This window comes from Callorhinus ursinus, unplaced genomic scaffold (genome assembly GCF_003265705.2).
Source record: "Callorhinus ursinus isolate GAN/ISIS: 27379988/994484 unplaced genomic scaffold, GSC_fseal_2.0 scaffold9, whole genome shotgun sequence".
NCBI classification, from domain to species: domain Eukaryota; kingdom Metazoa; phylum Chordata; class Mammalia; order Carnivora; family Otariidae; genus Callorhinus; species Callorhinus ursinus.
Genome location: NW_027397071.1, coordinates 31478518 through 31504724, shown reverse-complemented (window position 1 = coordinate 31504724; position 26207 = coordinate 31478518). Strand labels below are relative to the sequence as shown.

The 26207-nt window shown below is 33.2% G+C and overlaps 1 protein-coding gene across 2 annotated transcripts in view; it reads left to right on the top strand.

Moving 5' to 3' along the window:
* Positions 1–26207, top strand: part of PRKACB (protein kinase cAMP-activated catalytic subunit beta) — a 116808-nt gene that overhangs the window by 25796 nt on the left and 64805 nt on the right. The window contains exon 1 of one of the 2 annotated variants that reach the window (XM_025871951.2): positions 24793–25073. The exons of the other annotated variant lie outside the window; for it this stretch is intronic. Within the exon in view, the coding sequence (XP_025727736.1) occupies positions 24890–25073 (184 nt within the window). The 5' untranslated portion in view covers positions 24793–24889. Of the gene's footprint in view, positions 1–24792; positions 25074–26207 lie in introns of those variants that run through there. 2 annotated transcript variants of the gene reach the window in all.

Here is a 26207-nt window from a genome sequence, read left to right as displayed (position 1 = left end):
GTAACAAAGTATTGATACATGTGACAACGTGGGTGAACCTCAAAAACATTATGCTAAATGGAAGAAATGAGACAAAAGACCACATATTGTATAATTTCATTTCTGTGAAAAAGACAAAATCTTTAGAAGCAGAAAGTAGATTAGTAGTTGCCCAAGGCTAGTGGTGGGAATGGAGAATGACTGAAGATGGGCATGAGGTTTTTTGGGGGGTGATGAGAAATGTTCTAAAGTGAAGTAGTGGTAATTGCATAACTATAAATTTACCTTAAAAATCCTACTGAATTGTACACTTAAAACTGCTTAATTTCATGGTATGTAAATTGTATCTTAGTAAAACTGTTCAAAATGATTAATAGCTGGGGATTTCATAAAATTATAGCCTGAGGTGGTAGATCAACTCTTGTATGAAGGGTAGCTGGAAGAAATTATGACCAGAGACATATCGTGACTTTTAAGAGAAATAAACAAAATGGAAAACACACACACAGAGATAGAAAGAGAGATGGGGGGGAGGGAGAGATACAGATGATCATTATCACATTCCTTGTAATAATGGAAACAGAAATAACCTAAAGGCCCATCAATAGAGAAACAGCTAAGTAAAATATGGTGTATTTGAAAAATATAACTTGCAAAAAGATATTTAGAACATGACACCATTTGGGTATATAAAAAATAGCAATATATATGCTTTCTGTGGAACTATGTATATGTAAAGTATAAAAAAGAGATTTGAAGGCTACGCACAAATTTAGAATAGTGGTTCCCTCTAGGGAGCCGAGCAGAGAAGTCAGGATGAGGATAGAAATCAGGAGGGCCTTTTTGTAATTAAAATTTATTCAAAATTAAAAATTACTTAATTTTTTTAAAGTATTAAAATAGAAAGATGGACTTGAAGCAAATATTCCAAATTATCAACCGTAGTATTTCTGGATGATGGGAATAAGAATGAGAAAAGAAACCAAAATCTAAGAACAAATATATGAGAGTCATTTTTCTTTTTGGTTACCTAATATAAAGGTGTTTTTAAAAAAAATAATGTAAAAGTGAAAAAAAAAGTTTGAAAAATGTCAGTGATAACCCTGTGAGCCCAAAGCAGACCTGGCAGCAACAATACCAGAACAACAGCTTAGCATTAAGGTCACTGACCTTTGGAACAGCACATCAGTGACTACAACAGGAAAACCTAGGATTCTGCCTAGAAACAGAAGGAACTTAGGGATCGTGGTATTTTATTGGCAGGGGCCATAATATTATTAGTGAACTTTCCAGATTATAGTATTTTGAATGTCGTATAGCCATGTGTCACACTTACCATCCTCTATTTCTTATTAAACAGCAATTAATCTTGCTTATAAAATTTGATATTTTTCAAACCATTTACAGTATTCATTTCTTCAATTGAGGAAAAGTGGGAACTCACTTCTCTCACTACCTAACAGCTCTTAAAATTCATTTACTTGTAGAAAATCGTTGCTTTTTATAAAAAGTGGTATAATACAAAAAATTATGCTTGTTTTCAGAATATGTATTAAATGAGTTTCTTTCAGTTTCAAGAAGTAGAAACCTAATTGAAACTGATTGAAATGCAAAGAGAATCAATTTTCTAAAATAATTTGAAAGTTCAAGTGATGAAACTGGCTTTAGGAATTGTGGTATCCATGACCTTAAATGATGTTATTAGATTTGTCTGTCTCTCTTTCTTTTTCTGTCCTACAGTATTGATACTTTTTTTTTTTTTAATGGTCAGAACCTGGAGCTGGAAGTCACTGAAATACTGACTCTGGGAAACCTTATTTCCATGATCTGTGCTTTCCATCAGAAACTTTACCGTCCCATTTTTATCTTCCAAGTATCATAGAAGTGCATTTAACAGAGAGAACTTTATTTGCATCCAAACTTTAGGAAGTCCAGGAACTATATTTTATAGCTTTCCAGGCTCTCCTACTATTATAGAATGGAAAGGATGTTGAATGAGCCAATTTGCAACATCCAATACAGTTCACTCCTTTGGCTGCTTATCACCTATATGCACCCTTTAACTGATGGTTCCATACAACAATGGCAACCACAATATACTACATCTAATTTAATGCTGCTATCCTTCATATAAATGAAAACACACTCAAACATCTACCCAAAGGGAGAGACTCAAAATACCATCAGCTCCTGTATCAGTCTGTGGATGATACTCATCTCAGCTCTTAATATCACAGTGATTTTCTGCTGCCTTGGTGTTAAATTACAAAGTTAATCACCACTATCACACCTTATATGAAATTATTAGGGGGAGGGCAGAAGGAAATTGATGTGTTTATATATACACTCACATTCATATGCACACGCATACAGAGCCAAGTAGTATTTATGGATAGCTGCTACAGTCCTGGTTTTGTCTGGAGGTTGGTATTATATATATGACCTCTCCACTGTTCATCCCATGTTCTATCTGCCAGCACATAAGTTAGAAGGGTAGTAGTTTAGATCATCATTCTTGAGTTACTGAGAACTTGATACTGTTTCCCATAGTCGAACGCTGAGGTAACCCATGTGTTTTTCACCACTCAATATGGAAATTACAAGAAGACAACCCACAAGATCTCCTAGGATCCAGTCCTATTCTTTTCTGCCTGCATTTTGTAGCAAGAACCTATGTGTCAGTGATAACCAGGATTAATCACCCAAACAAAAATAATAACTCCCCTTTTTGCCTGTTATTGTAGTTCAATGAGGAGACCGGAATACCCAGGTGGCACTCTTAACTTCTAGTTCAAGGGTTTCATTGTCATGTCTTCTTGGTAGAAGTATCCCTTTCATGGGTACTAAGATTTCTAAATCATCCAAAGTCACAGGAATGGGAAGCAAACATTCTTCAAATGGATAATTAAATATGATACTATATTTCATTAATTCTAGGATACGTACTTTTCTCATACATTACTGTCTCTGAAATTAGGATGCCTCCTACACTTGGTGGTATCCTATAGTTACTATCTGCCAGGCAGTACTTGTGACATACTTGTCATTGTCTATGCATGCACAACATCAGAATAGATATATTGGAAGAAAATCTAGGAGGTGGTAGTAGAGCACTTCAAGAAATATTGCATGAGCAATATTCTTGATGTCATAAAGGACAATAATTGTATAAAAACACAATAATGACTGTGAGTCAAAAAATGATTCTACAGTTCAAATATAAATGTGAAGGAGTTTTAGGAACTCCTTAACCAATTTTTTTGTTTGTTTTTTCATTTTATGTATGCACAAGAGATGTAAGATAGAAAGTTATGACAAAATAGGTCTAAAGTAGTTCTAAAGAAAAACAAAAATTGTAACTAATAAAGCATTATCTCATAGTTTAATTGCTGTACTTTTTTTCTTTTTTCTTTCTTAGTGGTAAATAAAATAATAATGATTCTTACAACTGGATAGGCTTAGATTCAGTGAAACAGTGAGGTCTGCCACTTCTACCTCTATCCTCTGGTTCTCACATCTATGTTTTTTATGGTTGAAGAAATACCACTATGACAGATTTCTTTCATATATAAGATTTCAGGACATTTCATGTTTTCCAGACAATAATTAATCTTAAATAAGTTTTGAGTTAATATTAATCAGTTAGTCTTCAACAGCCTCATTGTACTGGCTATTATGAGTTTTATGTATTTCTGTCAGTGTTCATATTTTGTGTTAAACAGCAAGATATTTTATTTAAATTCAATTAATTAACATATAATGTATTATTAATTTCAGAGGTAGACGTCAGTCTTATATAATACCCAGTGCTCATTTCATCACGTGCCCTCCTTAATGCCCATCACCCACTTACCCCATCTCCCAGGAACCCTCAGTTTGTTTCCTAAGATTAAGAGTCTCTTATGGTTTGTCTCCCTCTGATTTTGTCTTGTTTTATTTTTTCCTTTCTTCCTCTATGATCCTCTGTTTTGTTTCTTAAATTCCGCATACGAGTGATATCATCTAGTAATTCTTTTTCTGATTGACTTACTTCATTAGCATAATACCCTCTAGTTCCATCCACATCATTGCAAATGGCAAGATTTCATTTTTTTGACGGCTGAGTAGTGGTCTATTATGTATATATACCATATCTTCTTTATTTATCTGTTGATGGACATTTGGGCTCTTTCCATAGTTTGGCTCTTGTGGACATTGCTGCTATAAACATTGGGATATAGGTGCCCCTTTGGATCACTATATTTGTATCTTTTGGGTAAATATACAGTAGTGCAGTTGCTGGGTCATAGAGTAGCTCTATTTTCAATTTCTTGAGGAACCTCCATACTATTTTCTAGAGTGGCTGCACCAGCTTGCATTCCCACCAACAGTGTAAGAGGGTTCCCCTTTCTCCATATCCTTGCCAACATCTGTTGTTTCCTGACTCGTTAATTTTAGCCATTCTGACTGGTGTGAGGTGCTATCTCATTGTGGTTTTGATTTGTATTTCCCTGATACCGAGTGATGTTGAGCATTTTTCATGTATCTTTGGCCATTTGGATGTCTTCGGAGAAATGTCTGTTCATGTCTTCTGCCCATTTCTTGATTGGATTATTTGATCTTTGGGTGTTAAGTTTGGTAAGTTCTTTATAGATTTTGGATACTAGTCCTTTATCTGATAAGACATTAACAGCAAGAAGTTTAAAAACCTTTTTCTAACATGTTCATATTTCTCTTCATTAATTTAATTATGAAACAAAGTATTCATTTTCTTTTTAATAATTTAGTGTTTTTGTGTGACCTAGAAAATTTTTGTTGTATCACTTTTCTAAATAAGAATAATATTTATTGATTTTGTGGCTCTTTTTCATGTTTCAAATTCCATTATGTTTCTACCTAAATATTGTGTTGGTCCTTTAATACATAAATTTAAAGATGAAAAAGGAGATACTCTTCATGTATGTTCAAGTCATAGGTCTATAATTTCTTCTTTATTGAAAAATCCCCAAACTTTTTCCCTATTGCAGCTAAAATGGCATATTCCTATATCAGTTTCCTCTTAGCAAATTCTCTAAATTGCCTGGAGCCACTTCCTTAACACCTGACATAATGGGAAATATGAAGAGGGAAAGTTGGGATGAAAGGAGACAGGAGTTTTAACCAATTGTAGTTTAAAATATCTCACTTTTGCAAATCTTACAAAAGCATATATTTTGGGGAACACAATGCTAAAGTCTCTCCAGGGCATTAGAATTTCCCCCTGCACCCGAGGGTTCCTGAAATTTAAGGCTCTTTAGCTTGGCAGGTAATCTGCTGTGGATCTTGGATTTCAGCTCTCTTTATGACGGAATTGCCTCTCTTTTGACTGGTCACTTACAACTCCCTTGTCTACACATCTTTCCCTCGTGTCCCTGAGACATAAACACATTTTAGTTTGATTTTGTATACTTGGAATGATGCTCTTTTATATCTCTAGTACATAATATTTTTGTGTTAGAGTCTAAAATTGTGGGGGGTTTTTTTTGTATACCACTAAAACCTTAGGTGATGAAAATAAAAGATTTCTCTGGATTTGTATGTGAAACCTAAATGGCCCCGTTCTGCCACCTTCTGGCTGACTTCGTATCTTCTAGTGGTATGAACTAAGACTCAGTTAACTGTTCTGCCATGGTTGGCACCATTTATTTTGGGGCCTGGGAGATTTCAAATTGAGTCAGTTTAAGCTGTAACATAGTTCTAGTGCCCTAGGCTCACATTTATTTCTCGGTTCTAAAATGTGTCAGAATTGATTGGAATGTGATACCACATGATGATGTGAGGTGTTGTCACCTTTAACAGTATGTAGTTATAATTACTTTTGGCTTTTCCTCAATATTAATAGATATTACTTGAAATTAAGACATATCAAGTTTGTTAGATATTTATCACAGTCGCAATAAGAAAACTATTTGGAGAGTGATATAGAAATGGAAGTTACTAAAATCAGTGCTAAGTTCTTAGAAACTAATGTTAGGTTCAATAATCATTTATCAGAGCTTGAAATAAAAGGAGAAACCATGTGCATGTTAAGGAAATCTTAGTACTTCCTTGGTTTTTTGATTCTTCAGTGTATTTTCATTTATTCAAAAAAGATTTTGGTAAAGGTTTAAAACTTGAAAATATAATATATTTGAAATGTAAGTATGATATGCTTTTTAGGTAGAAGGAATTAGAATATAGGATATTGCAATTTTGTGACCTTTTACAACATGCTTTACCTTTCTGTTCATCTGGAAAATGAGATAATTATTCATCTTAAAGGTATGTTGTTGTGAGAAGTATATGCAGCATTATTTACTTAATGCAAATGCTTACAACAGTGACGTAATAAGCATTATCATCAATCTTACAACATTCAGAATATATTTCACATTCTTATATATTTTATAAGTAAATAGATTCCAAGATATCCTGGACAATGTTTTATATTTTCTTACAGTTTTATATCCAATGTTAAATTAGAATAGAGAAATTGAAGATGGTGGAAACACATAGCCTGCTAAAGTATTGTAGAAATATATGTGATATACTGGGGCCTGTCTTTGTGTGACTTATATTTGAGTTGAGAAATCTAAAATTGTCTCATAAAAGAGCTATGGTGTCTCTTAAAAAAATGAATCAGTTCAAAAACATTTATTGAATGCTTACTATGTGGTCACCATTGTTTCAGATTCTAGAGATAGAAAATTATGGGAGAAGCTCAGAAGAAGAGTTAGAAGTATAAGCATGTAATTACTGTACACTGTGGTCAGTACAATAATGTGGGTGTTAATGTATTTTAGAGTTGGAACTGAGGAAATAACATTGAAATAAACTTTGGGTAACAAGTAGGAATTTGCCAGGAGAAACTCATCTTACCTAAATAGAACTTTTATGCTTAATATTTTGACTACTGGTTTATTTGCACATCCCCACATTTCGTATTAGTAATATTATACTTTCTTTCGTATCCAGAATGCTTTGTCACACATCACCTAAAGAACGAGATTTTCAGGTGTTTGTATTTTAGTAGGGAAGGCCTGGCTTCCATTGTGGTAATTCTGGGTAAAGGCAAACTGTATTTTTCTGGGTGGACATTTGCAGTGTTGTTATCTGAGCCTATAGCCCCCTACATTCACTTCCCCATTCTGTGGAGGCAGGCCTATCACACTGGCAGTCCTGAGGCCTGAGTTGCCCTTATCTATACTGATGAGGACTCTCATTTGAGTGAAAGGAATGAATACATTTATATAGCAGTAGTGGGAGTTGAAGGGATAACTTTTATATTCTTCACTTCTGTATCAAGGATTTAGAAAGTTCCTCCATGGAGATTTAGATGTTGGGCTACCTGGCCGTTATCTTGACTAGTGAGTTAGTAGCGAGTCAATGGAAGATTCTCATCAACATAAAGGACTATAAGGGGTAGAGGGAGAGAGTGCATGCATCAACTATGATTAGAAGCTTCATATTTTCAATTTCATATATTTAGTATTCTGGAAATAGAATGCCACTTTCCCCACCCCCATCACCTTATTACATTTAACTCTTGTATCAGTTTTTTCTTGGTACCATAACAAATTACCCAAAACAACATCCATTTATTATCTCACAATTTTTTAGGTTACGGTTCTGTTAGGCTCTTATCTGGCATTTCTGGGGAAGAATCTACTTCCAGGGTCATTAATATTTTTGGCAGAATTCATTTCCTTTTGGTTACACAACTGAGATCTCTGTTTCCTTGATGGCTGTCATCTGGGGGCCACCCATAGCTCCTAGAGGCCTTTCTCTGGTCTTTGCACATGGACTCTAATGTCTCAGAGCCAGTAATGGTGCGTTGAGTCCTTTTCATGCTTAGAATCTGACAACTTCTTGCCCTGGCTCTCTTCTGCTTCAACTAGAGAAAGTCTCCGCTTTTAAGAGCTAATATGATTAGATCAGTCCCACCTAGATAATCCATAAGAATATATTTTAAGGTCATTAATTAGTAACCTTAATTACATCTGCAAAGTCTCTTTAGCCATGCATGATAACATATTTACAGGATCCATTGTTTCACTTTCAAGTATGGTTTTGGACCAAAGTGGAAGATTGTATATGCAAAGGCAATAGAGTTAAGAAAGGGCATGTAGTACTTAAGAAATGGCAGTTAAGTTAGCATTATTATTGTTTGAGATATAAATTGGTAAAATGGAGATAAACGGAGGCCTGCTTGAGGTTGGGAAAGGTCCTTGATTACTGTGCTAAGGGATTCGATTTTTGTAGGCCATGGGAAGTCACTTGAGTTTTTCTTTGGAATGACATAGGATTGTGTTTTAGTAAGATGGCAAATATGAGAGTCAGAACTAGGACATTGGGAGCATAGAGAAAAGAGTACCTTTTCTCCAAACCTCTGGTATATATATCACAGTTTCACAGTCACCACCGAGAAGATTTACTTAATATTTTAAGTAAATTCAAGCCATTCTTTTTTCCCCTGGGTAGCCAGAAATCTAAAACACTTGATAAGATAATTTTATTTATTTATTTATTTATTTATTTATTTATTTATTTATTAATATTTTATTTATTTATTTGATAGAGAAAGACACAGCGAGAGAGGGAACACAAGCAGGGGGAATGGGAGAGGGAGAAGCAGGCTTCCCGCTGAGCAGGGAGCCCGATGCGGGGCTCGAACCCAGGACCCTGGGATCATGACCTGAGCTGAAGGCAGAGGCTCAACGACTGAGCCACCCAGGCGCCTGATAAGATAATTTTAAAATAAAATTTAGAATGCAATAATGTGTTCTAGACTCCAATCCAACTCTTTCTGAAATTTCCAATTTGATGTCTAATATGTCTGACAAAACTTTTATTACAACATGCTTCCAACCTTTTCCTCATCCTTCCCCCATCTTAGTAATTGGCATGACTATTTACCTAGATGCTCAAGCGAAAAACATTGGTATTATTTTTTATAACTTCCATTTATTCATTCTCCAGCTTCATTCTGTCAGCAGATTTCCCTGTTTCTCCAAAATACATAAATGAAATATGTCCATTTTTCTCTCTCTCTCACCACAATCTCAGTGTAAGTAGCCACTATCTCTTGCCTGGACTTTGTAGTAGTCTCAGTTGTTTTCCCTGCTTCCACTCTTACTCTCAACTTACACAGTCCATTTCCCAATCCATTCTCTGCCTAGTAGTCCTGTTGTTTCTGTCCATTCTTCTGTCAGGGTCTTTCATTTACTGTCTTCTTCCTGGATTACTCTTTTTCTATTTGCCTTTGATTTGCTCCTTTTCTTTATACTTCAGATCTTGACAAGTCAAAGTAAAGTCATGTTCCTCAGACATCTTTGATCACCCTATATAAAATAATCATCTCCCTGCAAATTATACTCTATCATATCTTCTCTTATTTCCTTCTTCACATTTCTTGATCTAAAAGGGGAGTGGCTGGGGAGGGTAGAGCATGTCGTATTTATTCTTACTTATAGCCTTCATTTATATAGATTGATCTTGAACTGCTCTTTTCACTTTTTCTGGTCTATATAAATCCTACTTTTCCTCCAAGACCCTTCTCAAGTTTTACATATTCCATTCCATTTTCCTCGTACTTCGTATACATTGAACTCCCCTTTCTATTCTTTATGATCTTTTGGTGCTTTAAAGTCCCGTTAGCCCTTTAAAGTCTCTTAAGTAGATAATGCTACTAGAGATGTTGGAGTTTTAAAATGGTCAATCTTTATTTTTATATTTTCTGTGGTGTCTTCCATATAGAACAAGTGGCTGGAGTTCCTTGATATGTGAGTTCTTTGACATGTTTGAGTTAGTATGTCAGTAAGTTTACTTTGTTAAAAAATTATTATCTCAAGCCATAAAAGATTAACTATATAGAAAATTTTGCCTCCATTCTACAGCTGTATATTTAGTTATATGTCATATAAATCTTCAGTTATTATCTATAGCAAATATTACTAGCTTTTACTTGACTTCTAAATTTCTTGGGTAGTTACTCTTACATAATTATTTTATATTCTCTGTAATTCAACACTTGGACATTATGGATACTCAGTACCTATTTGTGGGTGGTTATATACTCTCTGTTTCTTTGTTGATTAGGTAAAAAAAGAAATCCGGGTCCATTGGAATATGTTCATAAGTTCTCGGGAATGTAACTTACTTAAGCTAACTAAATGAGTGCGTTACACCAATATCAAAAATATTTTCTGAGAAGTTAATAATAAAACTAATTCATTTGTGGAAATACATGCCATGTTTCCAAGGAATAAAACATTCACTAGTAGAATTTTACTGATTGGGGCGCCTGGGTGGCTCAGTCGTTAAGTGTCTGCCTTCAGTTCAGGTCATGATCTCAGGGTCCTGGGATCAAGCCCCGCATGGGGCTCCCTGCTCCACAGGAAGCCTGCTTCTCCCTCTCCCCCTCCCCCTGCTTGTGTTCCCTCTCTCGCTGTGTCTCTCTCTGTCAAATGAATAAATAAAATCTTTAAAAACAAAAAAAGAATTTTACTGATTCAAGACATGACCAATATGTCCTAGAAGGTAGGGAAATGGAAAAAAATCCACTGTGTATGTTACCCCAGATACATTATAAAATGTGTACTTTTGCACATCAGATGAAGATAAATAAAGGAGGAAAACCAAAGAGTAGAATAAGCTGCCCAAGTTGAAAAATTAGAAAATAGTGATTCATCAAATAAAATCTGCAAAACAGGTGCATCAGGGGTTTAAACATATCATTAGTAAGCATGATAATTTCCCTATGTCCCTTAAAAATTCCTATAACACATTGAGTTAGGTATTCTAAAGCCTTTAGTTGTTGGAAATATAAAAACTGATAACAAAAATGTACTGTGGAACTCCTCAGGAGGTATACTCAACTGTATCAGTATTTTAAAAAATCTCTTTCCAGGAAAGAATGAAGTTAACTTACCTGCTAGTATTACTAATAGTTGCATTTAATTAGGTAAACACCGTGAATTCAGAACAATTAATCATTTGCCATAACTGTTTATTCTTGATTCATTACTGAACTAGTTTACTGTCACTGACTATGATATAAATGAGCATTTTGTGAGTTTTTTTCTTTTTGTTTTTCTTATAGTGATAGCTGTACACAGCAAACTTAGTTCTTATTCCTTGCTGGACGCTGACTTTTGAAAAGTTATTTTAATAATACATTGAATTATCTATATTAACTATTTTCCTGTTTGGGGATTTACAGGTTTGTTTTGATAATACTTCAGTGAATATATTTTATGCTTTGAATTAAATTTATTATTTCCTATTATATCATACAGTTATATTAAAGATGAATATATGTTCAATGAGAATTTTTTATTTAAAGAAAACTGATTTGTGAAATTTTTAATTATGCAAAAAAAAGGAAGAAAAAAAAGGTTTTGCCCAGGATTCTTCAGAATCTAATGTATATTTCATTAAAATTATTTCTATAACATAGGTACCCCATCTGCTAAAAAACACAGTTTTAAACAGGGTGTTTTGACATACAGTATGGGATATAGAGAACTAACACCTTTCATATTTTAAGGGCAATATTGCCTTGATGTCGAATAAACTTCTATTTCTCTTTTGATGTGGAATAATAAAATACTATCTTTGTATCAATTTATCTTATTCCTTAATAAGCAAGATTATAAACTTTTTTAGGTTGTTATACTTTGAGATTTTTAGGTTGTTATACTTTGAGATTTTTTACTATGTGATAATTTAGGCATTATGGAGAGTGTAAGGATGAAAAATATGGAGTATGATTATGAAAATTTATTTATATATTTGAAAATATATAATTTTGCCAAGTGTGAAACAGTTATTCCATATTAATGATGGCACCATCTTTGTTATTAGTAATAATCTTGCAGGAGGAGGGAAGGGTAATCATTGTGAAATATGCCAAAAGCATTCTTCAATAATGGTCTACTCTGAGGCAAAAGATATTACCAGAGCCTCATCTCAGTTTGGGGAGGGCATCCCTCCTTTTCCAGCCCCCTCTAGGCTTCCTTTCTCAAGAGGGAGAAAAGCTATATCATGGAGAAACACCTGTGAAGGTCACAGCCCAGAGAAACAGGCCAAATAAGAAATTGAGATTTAATTCTAAAATTACAGAATGCTTTTCCTCCCCCAAACCTTACCCCCATAACCAAAACAAAAAAAGAAAAAACCAACTATGCAAATATGCAGATACAAAACAGGAATCCAATATAGTAACAGTGAAATACAGTTGAAAGAGGCATGGACTCTGAAAGAGAAGTACTGAGGGAAGCCCAGAGTCAATAAGGGACACAAAACAAAGATAATGGAGGAACTTGAAGCTTCTGACACCTATAACAAATATCAAACACAGCTCACCTCCTGGCCAGATTAACAGATCCACATAGTAGATGCTTATTTACCTCTGTTCCTATTTCCCAATGCCAAATGGTGAACTTTCAACAAAAATTAGAAGACATGCCTAAAGACAAGAAAAAACAATGTAAAAGACCAGAAACAGACTCAAATGTTGGAATTATCAGATAGGGAATTTAAAATAACTGATTAATATGTTAAGAATTGTAATGCAAATAGACAATATGCAAAAAAAACATGAGTATTGTAAGCAGAGAGAAAATCTAAGGAAGTATCAAAAGCAAGTGCTAGAAGTAAAAAAATACTAACACATAAATGCCTTTGATGAGTTCATCAACAGAATGGACACAGCTGAGAAAAGAATCAGTGAGGTTGAAGATAGATTAACAGGAATTGCCTAAGCTGAAATGCAAAGAGAAAAAAGAATTGGGGGAAAAATGCAGAACTGAACATCAATAACTATGGGACAGTTTTTTATGGTGTAACATTGGGATACCAGAAGGAGAAGGAAAAGAACAGAAGAAATATTTGAAGTAATAATGGCAGAGAATATTACAAAATTAATGACAGACACCAAAACAGAGGCCCAGGAAGCTTAGAAAATACCAAGCAAAATAAATATAAAAATAACTACACCTAGGCACATCATATTCAAACTGCACAAAACTAGAAACTATGAAAATCTTGAAAGAAGCCATAAGAGGATGGTAAAAACCTTACCAATTAGAGGAATTATGACAGAATTATGACAGCCTTCTCATCACCCAGCAAATGAGAAGAGTGTGGAGTAAAATATTTAAAAGTTGAAAGAAAAAAAGCCACTAACCTATAATTCTGTATCCATTGAAATTATTCTTAAAAAGCGAAAGAGAAATTCTCTTTGAAACAAACAAAAACTAAGAGTATTTATTGTGAGCATACTTGTCCTATAAGAAAAGATAAAAGAAGTTCTTCAGAGAGAAGGAAAATTACTTAGGTTAAAAATTTGGATGTACATAAAGAAAGGAAAGCATAAGATAAGAAAAAAGGAAGGTAAAATATTTTTTATTCTTCATTAATGTAAAACATTACTATTTAAAGTAATAGCAACAAGGTACTGGGTGATTATGGAATATGGATAAATGAGATGAAGGACAGCAGTGTCTATAAGGAATAGGAGAAAGGGTTTGGGAATACCCTGTTATAAGGTATCCATACTACAAGTGAAGTAGTATACTGCTATTTAAGGGTGGACTGAGATTAGTTAAAAATGTGTATTTCAGGGCACCTGGCTGGCTCAGTTAGTAGAACATGCAACTCTTGATCTCAGGGTTGTAAGTTTAAGCCCCACATTGGGTGTAGATCTTATTTAAAAAAATGTATACTGAAAACACTGGAAGAACCACTAAAATTTTTCTGAAAAGAAGAATAATTGATATGTTAAGAGAGTAGATTAAATATAATATAAAATGTTCATCAAAATCAGAAGAGACAGAAAAGTAGGGGGAAAACATATGCAATGGGTAGAAAACAGTTACAAATATGGTAGATATTAATATAATTATGATAATAGGCACTTTAATGTGAATGGTTTAAATATACCAATTAAAATACAGATTTTGTCCGAGTGGATAAAAAAATAAGACCCTTATATAAAAGAAAGACCTAGCTATGTATTATCTGTAAGAAACTCACTTCAAATATAAAAAATTAGATAAAAAATAAAGGGATGGAGAAAGATATACCATGAAAGGGAAGCTGGAGTAACTATATTAATTTCAGACAAAGTAGATTTCAGAACAAGGAAAATTATAAGGGATAAAAAGGGACATTACATAATGATTTGGTGGTCAATTCTGCAAGAATATTTAAACAATCCTAAATATTGCACTGAACAAGAGTGTCAAAATACATGAGGCAAAAACTGATAGAAATGAAAAGAGATATAGAAAAAGCCACTATAGTTGGAGATGTTAACACCCCTCTTAAGCAGAAGATCAGTAAGTATGTAGATAATTGAACAACACTGTCAGTCAGCTTGATCTAATTAACATTTATAACAATTCCATTCAACCACATCAGAATATACATTCTTCTCCAGCTTGTGTGGAGCATTCACCAAGATAGGTCACGTTCTGGGCCATAAACCTCGCCTTACCATGTTTGAAAAAATAGTACTCATGCAAAGTATATTCTCAAATCATAGTGGAATTAAACTAGAAACCGATAACAGAAATTAAGCTGGAAAAATCCCAAATATAGAAATTAATTAAAGAATGTACAAATAACATATGGGTCAAAGAAGTCTTGAGAAATTTTAAAATAATTTAAATGATAATGAAAATACAATTTATCACAATTTGCAGGATTTAACAAAAGCAGTGCTTATCAGGCAGCTTAGAACCTTAAATGCATATGCAGGAAAAGAAGAAATATCTAAAATCAGTAACATGAGTTTCTACCTTAGGAAAGTAGAAAAAGAAAAACTAAGCCCAATGTGAGAAAAATTGTTTTTAAAAGTTTGTTTTAGGGAAAAATCAATAAAATTGATAAGTACCTAGTGAGCCTAATGAAAAGAAAAAGATGAAGAGCCCAAATTACCAATATCAGAAATGAAAGTTTGATGATCACTATAGCCCCTATGGGCATTAAAAGGTAATAAAAGAATACTATGAAAAATTCTAGGCCCACAAATTGATAGCTCTGATGAAATGGGCCGGTTTCTTGAAGGATGTAGATTATCAAAACTGACAAAAGGAGAAATAGGTAATCTTAATAGATCTATATCTATTAAAATTGAATCAATAACTTGAAAATTAATAATTAAGAAATAATTTCTGAAAAAGCACAGGACCAGATGGATTCACTAGTGAATTCTATCAGATAAAACTCAATTATAAGATAACAAACAGGGGTGCCTGGGTGGCTCAGTTGGCTAAGCATCTGATTCTTGATTTCAGCTCAGATCATGATCTCAGGGTGGTGAGATCAAGCCCCGCATCAAGCTCAATGCTGGGCATGGAGTCTGCTTAAAATTCTCTCTTTCCCTCTGCCCTTCCTCCCTGCCGCTCGCACTCTCTCTGTCTCTTTCTCTCTTAAAAAAAGAAAAAAAATCCAGTTAAAAAGTGGCCAAAAGATCTGAACAGACATTTCACTAAAGATAATGATGGTAAATAAGCATATGAGAAGATGCTCAACATCATTGTGACTAGGGAATTGCAAATTAAAGTAACAATAAGATACTACTATATATCTTTTAGAATGATTAAAGTTAAGACATACACAAAACTGCCAGTTTCTAATAAGGATGCAGAACAGCAGGAACTTTTTTCATTGGTGGTAATAAAAAATGGTACAGCCACTTTGGAAAACATTTTGGCAATTTCTTGGAAAGCTAAACATAGTCTTACCATACATTCCAGCAATCACACTGCTAGGAATTTAATTTACTATACTGATTTTAAAACTATGTCCACACAAAAACCTACACATGAAAATTTACAGCTTCTATTCATTATTGCCAAAAACTGGAAGCAACCAGGGTCCCTTCAGTAGGTGAATCAATAAACAGACTGTGGTATATCCATATGATAGTTTATTATTCAGTGATAAAAAGAAATAAGCCATAAAGCCACAGAAAGACATGCCTGAATTTTAAATGCATATTGCTAAGTGGTAGAAGCAGTCTGAAAAGTCTGCATGGGGTATGACTCCAATTTTGACACCATGGAAAAGGCAAAACTCTAGCAATGATAAAAAGTTCAGTAGGTACCAATGATCCGGGAAGCACAAGATATTTACAAAGGTGGTAAACTATTCTGTGTGATAATGTAATTGTGGTTACATGACATTATGCATTTGTCCAAACCCATAGTGCCTTAGTACAGAGTAAATCTTAATGTATGTAATTTTTTAATATATGTAATTTTTAAAAACATCATTTAGAAAATTGAGGAATCCCAGAATGAAATTCAGACTGTGACAAAACAATCTAACTGTATTACAAACTTATGAAACCACCTTACTGAAGATGAGGCAAAAGGTGCTGACCTAAGTAAATTTGGACATAAGGGAAATCTGTAAGAATAGAGGCAAAAGAAACTGTGTAGTAGTGTACTCTGGTTGATAAAGTTGTTTCCCATGGGGATAAAGTTATTAACTATACCAGGTTAACAATTCTGATATTGCCACATGTGTATACTGAAATTGAACTAGTAAGTAAATGAATGGTGGATGGTGGAAGCCAGGTTTCTCACTGTTGGAGTGGGAGTTTTCAAGTAAGCAAGGAGGGGGAGTAAAATGAATCATGCAGTAATGAATTAGAGTTGGAGATACTAGGAAGAACTCATCTTTACCTCATTATAGACACAGATGATGACATGTAGAAATACTTACAGATATGGGTATATACACATTTGTATACACATATATTTCTTTGCTTCGTCAGCTGAGAAGGCCTAGAGGCAACAACACTCCAGTAGCAACAAGCTCACTTAGTTCTCAGATCTTGGTTTCTAATACCATTCTCCAATAAAAGGAACTAGGGCTCCTTGGAGAAATGGCTGATTCTAGGATTGGAGCAGGAAGTACACAAAATGAGCATGGGCCATTTTGTAGTGTTAGAAAGTAAGGGTTCAAACATACATGTATGTGTGCATGTGCTCATACAAACATCGATTGTATATAAATGGGACATAGGCAATTGAAAGAGTTTACAATGGTCAAAGCTTGAATAATTTGGGCAAAAAAATGAATAACATAGTATTGGATTATAGCTCAAAATATAAAGTAAATATCCATGAGTCCATACTGAATGTAAACAAATGATTGAATGAATAAATCAGGGAGAAGAGACACATTGTCCAGGCAGAGGAATTCCACTTTGTCCTCAAGAAATTAGAGTATAACTCCTCATTCTTTAAGTGACTTCATTCCAACAAGTATAGTATGGATGAGGGGGAAGGGAGTAACTACAGTGGAGGCACTTGAAAAACACTACCTAAACCAGGTGACAAGGATAGCATCCACAGTGATAAGTCATGTTGATAATATATATCCTTGATTATAGTGTGATATAAATGGCACTTTACTTGTATTTCCTCGGTAGCCCATAACTCCAGCTAATCATGAAAAGCAAAAACAAAAACAAAAATACTAATTGAAGAACACTCTACCACATACCTGACCAATACTCAAAATTGTCAAGGTCATCAAAAAAAGGAAAATCTGAGAAAGAGTCTAAGGAAACATGAGTCATGACAGCCAAGAGGAGCCAAAGGAGACACGAGTACTAAATGTAATGTAGTATTCTGGATGGGATCCTTGAACAGGAAAAGGACTTTAGATTAAAGCTAAGTAAACTATGGACCTTGGTTAACAATAATGTATCAACATTGGCTCATTAATTGTACAAATTTACCATACTAATGTGCGATGTTTATAATAGTTGAAACTGGGTGTTGGATATACGGCAACCCTATAGTATCTTCACAATTTTTCTGTAAATCTAAAACTGTTCTAAAATTAAAAGTTTATTTTACCAAAAGTTCCATTTTATATAGGTCTTAAAATGCAAATTACCTATTTTGTCAGGAAGTATCAAGTTGCTGGGGATTTGGAATGGAAAGAAGGAAAGATTATGAAGAGGCATGAGAAAAGTTCATTATCTTGATTGTGGTTATGGTTTCACAGTTGTATTTATATGTCAAAACATCAAATTCTACACTTTGAATATTTGCAGTTTATTGTATGTCAGTTATTGATGAAAGCTTTTTTAACAAATAGGGAACAAACAGGAAAGAAATAAAACAATAGACCTAGAGGGGCGCCTGAGTGGCTCAGTCGTTAAGCGTCTGCCTTTGGCTCAGGTCATGATCCCAGGGTCCTGGGATTGAGCCCCGCATCGGGCTCCCTGCTCTGCAGGAAGCCTGCTTCTCCCTCTCCCACTCCCCCTGCTTGTGTCCCCTCTCTCATTGTGTCTCTCTCTGTCAAATAAATAAATAAAATCTTTAAAAAAAAAAAACAGTAGACCTAGAACCAATTATATCAATAATTACAGCAAATGTAAATGATTTAAACAAGACTCAGCTACGTGTTGTAAAAAGAAGTCAACTTTAAATATACTGATATAGTGTTTAAAAGCAAAAGAATAGGGGGAAAGATATGCAATACAAACACTCTTCAGCAAAATTTGTGTTGGCTGTATTAATATCATACAAGGTCTACTTCAAGAAAATTAGCCAGGATTAAGAGGGGACATTTATAATGCTAAAAGTGTCTATTCGGTAAGAAGACAAAACAATCCTAAATATATATATACCTAAAAACAGAGTTTCAAAACACATGAAGCAAAATTAATATAACTGAAAAGAGAGAAATAGAAAAATCTACAAAGTTGAAGACTTCTATAATCTCTCAGTTATCTATAGAACAATTAAACCAAAAATTTGAAAGAATATAGAAGATTGGAACAACACCATCAGTCAAATTGACTTAATTGATATTTATGATATACTTAACAACTATAGAAGACACTCTTTTCAAATGTTCATGGAACATTTACCATGAAAGACCATATTCTTGGTCATAAAACAACACTTAAAAAGTTTAAAAGAATTAAAAATCAAGTTCTCTGACCATAATTGAATTAATTAGAAATCAATAACAGAGGGGTACCTGGGTGGCTCAGTCAGTTAAGCCTCTGACTCTTGGTTTCAGCTCAGGTCATGATCTCTGGGTCATGGGATCCAGCCTTGTGTCAGGCTCTGCTCTCAGCGCAGAATCTGCTTGAGATTCTCTCCCTCTCCCTCCCCCTCTGCCCCCATTTGTGCACTCGCTCTCTCTAAAATAAAGAAATAAAATCTTTTTTTTAAAAGAAATCAATAACAGAAAGGTACCAGGGAAAATCCTCAGATACTTGGAAATTTAAATGACACACTTCTAAATAATCTTGATCAAAGATAAAGTCTTAAGGGAAATTAGAAAATATTTTGAACTGAATGAGAATGAAAATACAATATGTTAAAATTTGTGAGATACACTTAAATCATTGTTCAGAGGGAAATGTATAGAGTTGAGTTTATATATTAGAGAAGGAGAAAAGTCTTAATATAATTAAGTTTTCACATTATGAAATTAAAAAAAGAGCAAAATAAACCCCAAAAAAGTAGAAGGAAAGAAAAAATAGCAGGAATCAATAAAATTGAAACAGATAGGGAAAATCAGTGAAAATAAGAGGTGGTTTTTTTGAAAAAATACTTAGAATCCTTTAGCCAGATTTACCAAAAAAAGGAAAGTAAGCAAATTACCACTATCAGAAACAAAGGAGGGGCTATAACTACAGATGCTACAGACATTAAAAGTGTAATAAGGGGAGATTATAAATAACTCTATTCACATTAACTTGACAACTTAATTGAAATAGACCATTTTGTGAAAAACAAACTACCAGTATTCCCTGGAGATGAAATAGACAACTGAATAGTACCATATCACTGAAGAAATTTAATTGGTATTTGTAACCTTTCATAAAAGAACACCTGGTCAAGATAGTTTTCCTGATAAATTCTACCAAATATATATCACTTTTCTGAAGTCTCTTCTAGAAAATAAGATAGAATACCTCTCAACATACTTTATGAGGTCATCCTTAACCTGGTATCAAAATCATTCAAAAATAATAATGAAAAGAAAATTTGTAAATAATATTTCTTGTAAACATATACACAAAGTATTAGTAAAGTGAATCCAGCAATATATAAAAAGAATAGTACACCAAGACCAAGAGGTGGTTATCCTGGGGATTCAAGACTGGTTCAATATTTGAAAATTAATCATTAACTGTAATCTATCATGTTAGCCGACTAAAGAAGTAAAACCATATGATCATACCAATAGATGCTGAAAAAGCATTAGGTAAAATTCAACATCCCTCTAAGATAAAAAAAAACCCAGTTAAGTAGTAATACAAAGGGAATTCCTTATCTCGATAAGGGGCAATTACAAAAAATGTCCACAGCTGACATCATAATAAATGATGAAAAACTAAATGCTTTCTAAGATTGGGAATAGGGCAAGGATCCATCTTGATACTCTTGTTCAACATTATTACTGAAAGTCCTAGAGATAAAACAGACTACATCTGTTCAAAGATGACATGATTGCCTACATAGAAAATCCTAAGAAATCTACAAAAAGACTCCTAAAACTTATAAGTGTGCTTAGCAAGGTTGCAATTTACAAGGTTAAAATATACAGACATATTTCTGTATACTGGCAATGAACAATTGTAAACATTTTTAAAGTACCATTTACAATAACTCCTAATTTAAAAAATGTTATGTAGGTATAACTCTTAATATTTTCAGGATCTTTATGCTCAAGACTATAAAACACTGATGAAAGAAATCAAAGACCCAAGTAAATGAAGAGATACACTATGATCATGGATTGAAAGACTCAATATATTTAAATGTCATTTCTCTCAATAAAAACAATCTTAATGAAGTCCCAGCAAGATTATTTTTGTAGACATAGACAATCTTAAAATACATATGGAAAGGTTAAGGAACTCTAATAGTCAAAACAATTAAGAAAAAGAAAAAAATGTTAGAATATTTACACTATAAGATTTAAGACTTACTAGAAAGCTATAGTAAACAACAGTGTACGGTATTGGTGAAAGAATTGACACACATGCAAATCAGTGGAATATGATAGAGTCCAGAATAGACCCAGACAAATATTGTAAATATTGACAAAGGTGCAAAGGCAATTCAGTTATGAATGGATATATAAATTGTGGTAAATCCATACAGTGGAATACTATTCAGCAATAAAAAAAAATGAGTGAACTATTGAAACACAATGTGGATGAGCTTCAGTTGTTAACACTGTGCTAAATAAAAGAAGCCAGTCTTGAAAGGTTGAATCCATTTATAAAAGATATGAATCCATTTAAAACATTTTTTGAAAGGTAAAACTATTACCCTAAAAACTTTATTTGAATAGCAGGGGTCATGGTCATATTATTTGCCCTCTGCATGGAACAAATACATCATTTATGTATCAAATATGCTTCCATGTTTTTCTTTTCTTTAACCTTGAAACTCTAAAGTACATTGTTATTCTTGGCCTCAGCATGATTGTGAATCTAAAGGTAGACAGTGAAGTCACATGGCTATAAGGTGACTGGCCATCTGAATGGAAACATTCTAATAGCAGATTCTTAGACTCTGAACAGTATTTCCAAGAACTAATTCCACCCTTCTGCTATTCTTTTATTTCCACTTCCCCATCCTTTTTTTTTTTTTTTTAAGATTTTATTTGTTTATTTGAGAAAGACAGAGAGAGGGAGCACAGAGGGAGAGTGAGAGGGAGAAGCAGACTATCTGCTGAGCAGGGAGCCTGATGTGGGGCTGGATCCCAGGACCCTGAGATCATGACTGACTAGCCAAAGGCAGACACTTAACCGCCTGAGCCACCCAGGCGCCCCCCACGTCCCTATCCTTATTTGAAAACCACTGCTCCCCATCCTTATTCAAAAAATACTGCATTTGAAAAAATCTTTACTTCCTTTGTTAATCACTTGTGCAGTACAAAGGAGCTTTGATCTAGGAGCCAAAAGACTTAAGTGACTTTGGGAAAGTCACTTAATGTTTCTAAGTTTATTTTCTCATCTTTTTTTTTTTTTCTATTTTCTCATCTTAAAGTAGAGATAATAACACCTGTCCTGCTTACTTCATTTGTAAAGATCTGATGAGCCAGTGGAAACTCCCATTTTGTATGTTATAAAGTCATTGGTAAATAAATGTAAGGTTTCACTACTATTACTAAATATAAGAAAAAAAAACCCAGTATTTTGTGGTATCTTATGGTAATCACAGGAGATTCAACTCTGAAAATTGTTATAATCTCAAAAATTAATGCAAAATGAATAATAAGGACTTCATAATCTCAAAGTTGATTACTCTGGTTTTATTATCATACATTATTTAATTAAATTATTTAATAGAGTATAAAATATGCTATTACACCAAATTTGGAGTACAGGACTAGACATCTTAGTACAAATTAAAGTTCTGTAAATACCATCAGGATGAATAACAAGCAATATACTTCTTAAGATTAATTTCAATTATGAAGGAAAGAATTCAGTTTTAGTAAAAGCTGTAGTTGTTTCCTTCTAGCAGTAGATGCCAGTAGAGTTCTTTTTAAGAAAAATCAAGTTGCCTAAGTACTTCCATAGCAACAACTTCCTGGTCACATTACCATATATAGAAACATTGCTCTGCAGACTAAAGATTCTACTTTCTATAAGGACTTTGTAGCAAATGGGAACAGTTTTATTGGGGGGAAAAAAAAAGTCCGGGTTTGAAATGTAGGGTTTTCACTCATCTAGTGAGACTTAATTCCTCCTCCTCCTTTTTTTTCTACTTACTTTGCTGTAATAGCCTTATGCATTGTTTTAAATAAATTTATCTTAGTGTTCTAGTTAGGAATCTGGAATATATGTGCTAAGCTTAAGCAACGTTGAATATGCCTGGCTAAACATGTTAAAAATCAATATGGTAGGGCTGAAATGTTAGGATTAGTTCATGCATTTGGTAAAGGAATACCATGAGTGCAATATTTTGGGAAGGTTAATGTGTCAGAGATGAGTGATTGAAAAAAATGACTGGAAGCAGGGAAAACAAGTAATTTTAGAAATCCACATTTGCACATTATAAAAATGAAACCCAAAGAATGAACAAAATTAAGTAATGAATATAATGAAAAAGAGTTCAATGACATTGCATAATTAAAAGCATTTTCAAATATTTGATGATCTTACTTAGACCTTTAATCTATTAAAAATGAATGCTTTCTTCGACATATTTATTGAGTATGTAATACATGCATTACATTTATGAATTCAAGTAATTTGAGATATAAATTTATAAACAGCAAGTTATAACACAAAAGTTTAAATCAGTGGAGAAGGAGAGCAATTTATTTTCCAGGAAATATGTGGGAAAATTCAGTGAAGAGGTGACACTTGGAGTGAGCCTCAGGATGAATAGAATATCAAGAAAGCAAGACAGAATTAAGGAATTTCATCTACTTCTGCCCCTATAGTCCTTCCATGCTCTGTAGAGGTTTTTTCAAGACTGCAGACACTTTTTCAGTGTCTGTTTTGTGTAAAGCACTGTCAGATGTCAATAAAAAATTATTCTTATACACACACGTTTACACAGAAAGCTACAAATTTTAAAAGCTTAGTATTATAGATACTGTTCCCTGTTTGGTTACATTGATACTAATTTTGTTACACAAAACAAAATGTACATAATGGAGCTGTTACTTGGAAAAACTCATAAGTCAATTTTGTGTGTGTGTTTTGTCCTAAACTGATTATATTATTGTTCCAATTTATTCTGTTGATTATTATTGTTCCTATTCTATTTGTCAAGCAGTTGGCAGGAAATCTGGACTAAGATATTTTTAGGTAGATCCTCTTTCTCCCAAGGAGAAAAGCATATAGATTTCTCATCCTTTAATTAGTGTCAAAAGGGAAGTACTCAAAATCATCATTAAATGTCACAGGTTACTTATTTCCTGCAAATGGATAATGGCAATTTTACTTACTTTTAATCAAAACAGTTGTTTTTAAGTCAGACCTAAAGTTAGGGATCAGGGAAGCAGTAGTGCTTAGTGTTAAGTTTTAGAAATTAACACGTCTCAGTAAACTAGAAGGAAATTTTTTCTCAGTTGAAATGTTTTGCTGTGGCTGATTTTATATAACTCTAAATCTTATATTTTGTTCCTTTTTTACATATTTTAGAATTTTTAAAAGATTTATTTATTTATTTGACAGAGAGATAGAGAGCACAAGTAGGCAGAGTGTTTTAAAAATGTACTGCTGATAGACACTTGTCAGCAGATTGTAAGTTTGATAAGCAGTACTCACATACTACGTTTTTGTAGTTCTGTATATTTTAGACTTAAGTCGGTGAGTTAGCAAAATTCGGTTCTTTTTTTTAAGTGCTAGTTCAGATTTTTCTTAGTTAAAACATGTTATAAAGTTGTTCTGCAAGAGCTTTTAATATCCATTTTATACAAGTTTTCAGTGAAAAGTTAACTGCTTATAAGGATTCATAAAATCTGTACATTAGCTGATTTCCTGGAAAAAAACACAGCCTTTTTAACATACTGTTTGGAGAGTGGTTTGGCCTTAATTGTTTGCATAGGGTTGTAATACATGTTTAACTAGTTTTCTTTTTTTTTTTAAGTTTTTTTAGTCTATCTATATATAAAATCTTATCTTTAATGTTCTCATTAATACATAAAACCTTTTAGGCTGATATTGCAAGTCTTTAAAATCCTCATCTCTAGTTGAGATGAAGGGTTTGCTAAGAAAGGCTCAGTAATGTACTGTTTTATATTAACAGGAAACAGAACAGCAGTAGTGGTTTGAATACCCTGCAAACAGGAAGTTTGACACATGCATAGCTCTTAGCTTCTGTGTAAGAACTTGTTGAGCTCCTTCTGGAAATATTTTTAGTTACTTTAAGTAAAGTGTAAATGCACATGAATGGCAGCTTATAAAGAACTACCCTGTAACCAGTATACAGGTACAACTGCTCTTCAGAAATTGGAAGGTTTTGCTAGCCGATTATTTCATAGACATTCTAAAAGTACTGCACATGATCAGAAAACTGCTCTGGAAAATGACAGCCTTCATTTCTCTGAACATACTGCTTTATGGGACAGATCAAGTAAGTTTTTTTTTTTTTAATGATACATTTTAACTAGAAGCTAAAATACTAATTGGAGTTTTAGAATCAAGCATAAAGAACAATGTTTTGTCTTTTTATGATTTACACAAGGACATTTTGCAGGATGAAGTTGCAAAATTCCACAAAGACTTGATTATAAGTTGAACTGAATTGTGTAGTTCATTGTTTTGTTTTATATGTGACCATTAAGTCACATATCAGTAGGAAATTTTCTATAGAATTCTTATATCATTTCTAGTGTGTATTACTGTTTGTTTTTATTTTTTGTTCTTATATAAAAGTGAAAAGCCTAAATTGTAGAAACAAATTTGTTTATTTTTTTAAAAAAATTTTGGATTTATAAGCCTTAAAATTTAAAAGGGCAGAAGACTCTTGAATTTATAATTAAAGTTCTATTATGTTTACCATTTTTTATTTTTAAATGCCTGTGTGAAAGTTACTTCAGTTTTTTTACAAGCAGGATTTCTAATATGAAGGCATAGTATAATCACTGTATGTGAAATCTTATATTTATAACATTATGAATATCAGAAGCTTTTATAATTATATTTTATGTTATTTATAATTATGGTAAAGGAGGAAAAAGTTGTTTATGCATACATCACATTCTTTCCAGGCATGTTAAAATGTTTGGACTTGCTGCTTTGTTAAAATGGTGACATGTAACCATTTTTGGTGACGTGCACTTTAAAAGATAAATTTCATGTATAAACAATACCAGTGCCTCCATTCCACATCTCACCTTGGACCCTCCCCAAGGTATTTTAGTCACTGTGACTAAAGGAACAATAGAATTACCCTTGGTACCTTTGCCCTTTTTGTTGTGTTTGATAATCAGATAGCACTAGGTTTTGCCTTTTTCTGTTTATCTATTCCATAGCAGTTTAAAACTCAGTTTAAAAAACAAAACAAACCAAGAATGGTTTATAAAATTTACTCCTTGGTTTTATAGTACCTTCATGGTTCTATAGAAGCTTATTTGAATTATTTATTTACTGCATCAAAATTTTTTTACCTTCTTCGAGCTGTTTTAAGGAGAAAGTAAAAAACACATATATTGTTAAAATTTTTCTTACTTAAAGGCTTGATTGTTTAGAATTAATCCTTACTGTA